Consider the following 7,396-nt stretch of genomic DNA (forward strand, 5'->3'; position numbering starts at 1 on the left):
CTGGGTCTAGGATTTTATCACGGAATCAATCCACGGAATTTCAGTGGAGCCACATATTTGTGTGTCTGTGATGTTACTTTTTTCAACTGACCGAAAATCTGGCAGCCAGGAAAACTTACTGGGAGTGATATTTGTCGAGTATATGATGTTGTATTAGTCTTTAACAAAGTAAATGCTTTACTTGTTTGTTTTTCTCCACAGGGGTTGATACTATGGCTAATTATGAAGAAGTTTTGCATTTGATACGCTACAGGAACTGGCACACTGTGTCTCTCTTTGACAGAAAGTTCAAATTAGTCTGTTCTGAACTTAATGGACGCTATGTCAGCAATGAGTTTAAAGTGGAGGTATGTGAGCTGAGCTGATCGCCGGGAGGTTTTAGAGGATGGAAGTTGTTACCTTAACTGATTCAGGTTTTTGCCCTGTAAATAAATATTAGTAAATGTGTGCATTTCAGGCTGTATTTTATGTATTAATGTGTTCTTAATCCTTCATTTCCGCTTTAAATAAGGCTGTCTAAACAGGTGAAACTGGTGTGCTGTAGAAGAAATAGTGTGGCTAATGGAAGGCAAAAAGATTGAATTGGAAAAACAGTGTATTAATTTAGCAAAAAAACGAGCAAATAAAGTAAGAGTAGACTTGAGTGGCCTTTGTGTGTAACTCCTCGGGTTCTGCAGATGAACTTGCCGGCCCCTTTACTGCTTTGCTTGGGTGATGCTAAAATCCCTGATACCGAGGGCTTCTGTAAGAGCACAGACAGGCTAAAATTGCTTTTCCTCTGCAGTAGAACAGATGTTATTTATGACTTAGTACAATTACATCAAATATATGGAAGTAGAGCAGAAGATAACATAAAAGGCACTAAAATTTCAGGTGCTAGAATATTAAGTTACTTATATTGAGAGGAACTGTCACGTAACTCTGCATCTTTCAGCTGTGAGCTTGAATTTCTACATTTTCAAGCTGACTAAAGGGGTGACAATGAAGTTGATTGTATTTCCCACTAGTTGGGTGGTTACGGTGGGCCAGGGAGCCTCCTGTGTTGCAGAATAGAAATTTTTGTGTTAAGTGATGTGGTTTTGTTTCCTGAGGAAATTCTGTGAGCTTGAGTTGAACTGCAGATGCTTTCCGTGTTGGGTAGTAAACGTGCTCTCTTCCTGTTGTGCAGCTGGTCAGGTACCCGGTATCGCAGAGTTCCACCGCAGGAGGGGTATTTTTAGCTCTGCTTGTTTGGCAAGGAAACCAGAAAAATGCTGTGCAAATGATGAGCTTGCAGTTGTACCTAAAAGCCAGCTCTGCTAAGTGGGGGTTAAGCTTTAAACAATCATTTTCTCTTAACCCTTTGACTCCAATGTGGGTAAGAAAAGGTGGGAATGAAGAAAATGTAATTAATGTATTACTATACATTATTACAGTGCATACTGTTAATTTTGGGATTAAAATGGCTGGCTACCAGACTTGAAAATAAACTGGCTTTATCTGTTTTATTCTGAAGTCCTGGTGTCTGTGCACAAACTTGCCAGGCTTAACTCGAACAGATGTGAGAGCTGTGACAAGGAATTGTAGTGTGTGAGGAGTTACTGATCGGGGTGATTGTCCCCTGAGACAAGCCGTTGCTGTGTTGGAGGAGAATTGGATGCCTGCTCTGGGGAACAGATGATTATTTTTTTATTTTATTTTTTCTTTGTCTTTTTATCTCCTCAGAAGTAAGTAGTTTAACATTTTGGTTAACATTTTGGCTTTGTTCCTAGGTGAATGTTATCCACACGGCTAACCCTGTTGAACACGCCAATCACATCGCTGCACAACCACAGTTTGTTCATCCAGTGCATCACACCTTTGTTGATCTCTCTGGCCACAACCTGGCCAACCCTCACCCGTTTTCAGGTAAGAATTCTCAGTCAATGAAGTTCGGTTGTTTTTTTTTTTCTTCTGGTGTTAAACTATCACAGGGGCTTCTTGCTGCAGAGAGGTTTTTCCCCAGAGCTTAAAGCAGTGCGTTGGACTAACAATCTAAGCAGCGACTCAGTCTGGTTCTGCTGTTGCCCAGGGAGGGAGGAGTGAATCACTAGAGCTATTTCAGCTTTTCCTCCAGCAGGAGAGCTGTGTGTGCTGTCTGTTGGTGTGTGCACTGGAGTTCGGGAGGAGTACGAGGACTCGAGGGGACTGTAAGTCCCAGATAAAGGATGTGAGGAACTGGGACAGCATTTCTTCTGAATGGCATGAGGGAAGAACTGCAGCATTATTCCCTTGATGAGTTGTGTTATCCGTCCTTTCTGTTTTAATTATATTAATTTAGCGTGGGTGTAGGATGTGAGAGGAAGAAACACAGGCATTTTAGAAAGGAGTCTGTGTGTGGTGGAATCTGCTTTCCATGTGTTGTCAGTCCTGCAGACTGATGTAATTATACCATGGAACTAAGCTTTACTTCTTATTCTCCAACTGACTTTTTAAGTGGCCTTAGACAAGCTGCCCCTGTGTAGCTACACAGAATATCTGTGTAATGCCATTTCCTTCTTGCGGGTGACGGGGACAGAGGACTAGTTATTAGCATCGGGTAAGAGTTAGTTATCAGTATCATCTAAGAAACTCCTTGTATTTTCTTGTTGCAGTTGTCCCAAGTACAGCCACTGTTGTGATTGTAGTTTGTGTCAGTTTCCTGGTTTTTATGATTATTCTGGGAGTGTTCCGAATCCGAGCTGCACATCAGAGAACGATGCGTGACCAGGACACTGGGAAGGAAAATGAGATGGACTGGGATGACTCTGCTTTGACCATCACTGTGAACCCCATGGAGGTAAAGCACTTCACCAAAAAATGCCCTTTTCCAGCTCCAGTGGGTATGATTGTGCATGGACGGGGCAGCAGAGCAAAACCAACCACCGAACACACAGCAGAGATGTTAACTGTGAATTTTTAAGGGATGTGCCAAAGTGACAAATCCCAAGAGCAGTGACGTTTGGGATCTTGTGTGGGTTAGAGCTTCATGATGCGTAACTGGGTTTTACAGATCAGTGTCCAACAGCCGTGTTTATCGTGCTGCACGCTGCCTCAACCTGGGTCAGCCCCCTCAACCTCAACATGGGTCAGCTTTTTCCCAAAGTTGTAAGAAGTAATTTATTGTTGAAACATCTGTGTTTATGGTGGTTCCTTCTGCTGTGGTTGACATCTGAATTTTTTAGAAAATCAGGAACAAGATGTGCAGCCTTAATGCTATGTGTGTGACTCTACCGCAAGATCCTTTTCCAGTAGAATTTGAAATACTGGATCAGGCTTCAGAATTAGTTTGTTTAGGAATTGAGAGCGGTGTTCCAAAGCCATTTTAAGGAGCGCCGCTTCCTTTTTCTTCTCTGGTTGCCTAATTACTGCTGAACATCTAAAACTATTAAGGAACCTGTAACAGCTCTTCCTCAATATAGTGCCTTGTGCCTGAATTCAAAAGAATATTGTTCATTGTGATACCAACAGCTAATTTCTGTCTTAACAGACTTACGAGGATCAACACAGCAGTGAAGAGGAAGAGGAGGAGGAGGAGGAAGAAAGTGAAGATGGAGAAGAAGATGATATCACTAGTGCAGAGTCTGAAAGCAGCGAGGAGGAAGAGGGAGAGCAGGAGGAGGACCAACAGAATGTCAATAGACAGCAACAGCTGGAATGGGATGACTCTACCCTCAGTTATTGATTCTAGCTGTTCCCTTTGTCTTTCTGTCTCTGCTCTAGAAGACGCCACTGTAACACACTCCATTGTACCAAGGATTCATGGTGTTTAACAAAAAAAAAAAAAAAACCACACAAAAAAAAATCATTCTGGCCAGTAGGTTCAACCCTGACACATCCCAGTGTTTGTGTTCCGTCAGCTTGTTCCCGCTGCTGTTCCTAGAATTGTAGGTAGCGCCTCTTCCTTCAGCCATGCCTCAGTGACTGGAGTTTTTTTACGCTATGTGAGGAACCACCTTGCACTTTTATCTTCGTGTCGTCTCAGCTGAGTGACTCTACGGTTCTGTAGCCATTGCACATGAATTTCTGAACTGTCTTCTTTTTTTTTTTTTTTTTTTGGCTCAGTGAAACAAACTTGGCTTTGTTCCTTTTTCTCTTTCTAAAAGATGCAAAGATTGCTTGTTGACAAAGGGTAAAGCTGCTCATTTCAGCCTGTTGATTTCTTTTAATTTTTTTCCCCCAAATTAGTGCATGTGTAAAAGTGGCAGAATGAGGTTAATATGTAGAAGATTAACAGACTTTTTAATATTTTGTAAATATATTGGAATTATGTAATTATGTCATTTGTGGTAGTGAAAACAGGGATTGGGGTTTAAAACATGCTAAAGTTAAAAATCATGCAGCATGAACTATTCCGAGTCTCGTAGCACTGCAGCAGGAGCACGGGCACAGCTCTCTAGTGTAGATGTTTCAGTAACACAGTGTCATTGGCCTGGGCTGCCGTGTTCGCTCGCGCCCCGCTCTGCTCCTTCTTTCATTTTTCTTTCCTTTTCTTTTATCTCCTTTATTTTTGCAGAGGGAACAGACGAGCTTGTGAGACGTTGTAAAGGCTTTAGGAACCTCTGCGGAGGTTCAGCTGCCCTGTGCAATACAGTTGTTAGTTTTTCTTTCTTTTTCTTTCTTTCTTTCTTTCTTTCTTTCTTTCTTTCTTTCTTTCTTTCTTTCTTTCTTTCTTTCTTTCTTTCTTTCTTTCTTTCTTTTTTTTTTTTTCCCTCTCCAATTAAGTCTTGGCCTAAGGGCTTTTTAAGTTATTAGGGAAAAAACGCTACTGGGATGGTGGGCAAACAGCGTGCTGTCGCTGGGGTGTGTGTCACAGCTCCGACGAATTACGGTGAGGCCGCCTGGAGTAGAGCGATGGTCTGTTCGCAGAGCTGAGGGGCTGGGTCACTCATTGCGTTGATTGTTACATTGCTAATTGCAGCTGGGGAGCCCTGTGTACCTCTGCACTCTGCCTTCCAGGCTACAGAGACAGGGGGGTTTGGGGTTGGGTTTTTTTTTTTTTTTTTTTTGGCTGTTCAGTTTTTCAAAACCCGGTAGTGGGAGGGTTTGGGGCACAGCTGATTTAATTTCTCTCAGACGCACTCCTGCTCGTTCCCTGTAGCCCCTTGTACAGTAACTCGGACTGTTGGTGTATCAAGCCTTTGTTTACACTTAGTAATTGTGTTTTCCTGCTGGTGAAAAACTATAGCATCAATTAGCCGACCAGAAAACCTTGGGAATCCTGGTAATATTATTCCAAGTCCAGGTGATTTTGGTTGTTTCTGATCGAAGTTCTAACTTGGAATTGCAAAGGACTTTTTTCTAAAGAAATAGCTGAAAGGTACGAAAAGGAAGTTATGACCCGTGGTGGAGAGGGCTGGTTTTTGGGAAGGCAGGTCTCGGTTATTTCAACTTTATTTGGTTTTACGCAGAGCCTTGAACAATTGAGGATCTGCTGACTTGATATTTTTACATTTGGAGGTGGATTAAAAAGAGTAACTTGTTTTGCTTGTGACAGGAGGGTAGGACTCCGCTCCCCCTCGGCAGGGTAAGCAAAGCTCCGGTTGTTGCTCTGTTCCGGGTGCACGGACCGCGGGGCTCACTGTGGGCCGGGGCGGGGGGGGGGAGGCCGCAGCTCGCACGGGGACGTGTTGCACGGGGTGAGTGTGCGAGAGGAGCAACGCGGGAGCCAAAAGGTGGGGCACGAAGGGTCATAATTCAAAGAGACAAAAGATAAGGACGGATCCAAGTGTTCCTGTAGTTTTGGTGTTCAGAGCAGACCTATTGTCACCTGGTGATGTGTGTAACGGGACCTAACGGCGGGTGTTGCCTGGGGTGACGCCTGACTGCGGAGTGCCTTTTACAATAGTGATGGAGCTGGGAGCAGGGAAGGGAACCCACACAACTCGCTTACTGTTTTTGGGGTTTTTTTTTTGGTTGTTGTTTTTTTTTAATGTAAAATTTTAGATTTCTAAAATGGGGAAATGGTTTTGACTACTTACGTGGTAATATAACTGCTAGTTTTAAGTAAACTGGGAAACTTTTAACTTATGTCTGACAGTTGTCCTGTGTTAATGTGTAGAAGACTTATCCTTCCATATACTGTTGCTGTAGCTGCTGTATTTAGACCAAAACTGATCATGACTTAATGGTAATTAATACTGAAAGGTTGTAAATGTCCTGATGCAGTTTGTAGCCAGTATGGGTATAACTTTTCAGATGTGTATATCGGTAACAGGTCAGTTTGGAAAGTCTATAAGCTACAATAAATTTCTGGTTCTAAAGGTCGTTGGCATTTTTTTCTTACTGAATGGAACAGAGTTGAATCGAGTTATATTAATTGTGTGTTAATTTGCCTCTGATAGGGGCAGTTGAAGAGTTGTGGTTTGGTTTTGTTGATCTCTCAAGCACAGAAGGACTGTGGCAGCGCCTGTGTGTACAATTCATCAATCATTTGGTTTATTTTTTGACTTAAAAAACGTGTACCTAAATCAACTGAGAAGTTTCACATGTAAACATTCTCTTCTTACAGAACCACGGTTTGGCTTAAAAAAATACTTCTTTTTCAAAGGCAACAGAATAAGCACAATCAGTTTGTACAGAGTTAAAAAAAATAATCACAGAAACATCTCTAAATAAATAGAACTAGAAAGGGATCCCGCTTTGAGCAGATTTACAAAATCAGAAGCTACTTATTTATAGTGAAATGTAATTATTTTTGAAGGTGATTTAAGTTTCAAGCTTCAGTACAATTCAGCTCGCTGAAAGCTCTCAGGTGAGCTGCCGCCTGGTAAGTTTGGAGTCGGAGGTTCTTTGCCGACCCGACAGAGCCCTGGGAGTTTGGCTCAAGGGGCGGACGAGGAAGAAGATCCACTTGCCGGCTCACTGGTATTTTTACTTCTGGTGGGTAAGTCCATTTTCTAGGCTCGGTGACCTCTCTGCAGAACTGTGCTGGGTTGAGAAACACCTTTGGAATCGCTCGGTTCTCACAGTTTACGCCGATACAACTTTTTATTTTATTGCACTTCTAAAATGGAAGGACAGGTGACATGAGCCACTGCTGCTTTGTACTGCTGTAAAACCGCCTGAGTTTTCTGGACGCCCTCCCGGAGCACGGGCTGAGGGTAAGAACTGCTGCGAGCCGGCAAACCGCCTGCCTGGGAGGGAGTAAGGAAGGGTGAGGTAAGCGCTGCCTCGCGGCGATACGACGGGCAGGAGCCTGGGTTATCGGTTTGTGGCAAGGCAGGAGAATTGCTTTTACACTTAGGGGATTGTAGTACGTTTCTTCCACGAGGATGTACAAACCACCGCGGGGGGGGTCTGGTGTCAGTGCATCTCGGCTTGCATCTGCCCTGGTATTTTTATGTACTTTTGCTCCGTAAATTAGTTCTCCAAGGAAGGAAATGGCAATATTTAGCTG

General features: G+C 43.1%; 1 protein-coding gene across 1 annotated transcript in view; it reads left to right on the forward strand.

The window, feature by feature from the left end:
• CLSTN1 (calsyntenin 1) overlaps window positions 1–3,768 on the forward strand; it is a 37,838-nt gene extending 34,070 nt beyond the window's left edge. Inside the window, exons 15-18 of the mRNA XM_074161515.1 lie at window positions 202–347; window positions 1,752–1,887; window positions 2,613–2,797; window positions 3,488–3,768. Of these exons, the coding sequence (XP_074017616.1) occupies window positions 202–347; window positions 1,752–1,887; window positions 2,613–2,797; window positions 3,488–3,682 (662 nt within the window). The 3' untranslated portion in view covers window positions 3,683–3,768. The remainder of the gene's footprint in view (window positions 1–201; window positions 348–1,751; window positions 1,888–2,612; window positions 2,798–3,487) is intronic.
• The last annotated feature ends 3,628 nt before the right edge of the window (window positions 3,769–7,396 follow it).

The sequence above is a fragment of the Numenius arquata genome, chromosome 20, assembly GCF_964106895.1.
Source record: "Numenius arquata chromosome 20, bNumArq3.hap1.1, whole genome shotgun sequence".
Lineage (NCBI taxonomy): Eukaryota > Metazoa > Chordata > Aves > Charadriiformes > Scolopacidae > Numenius > Numenius arquata.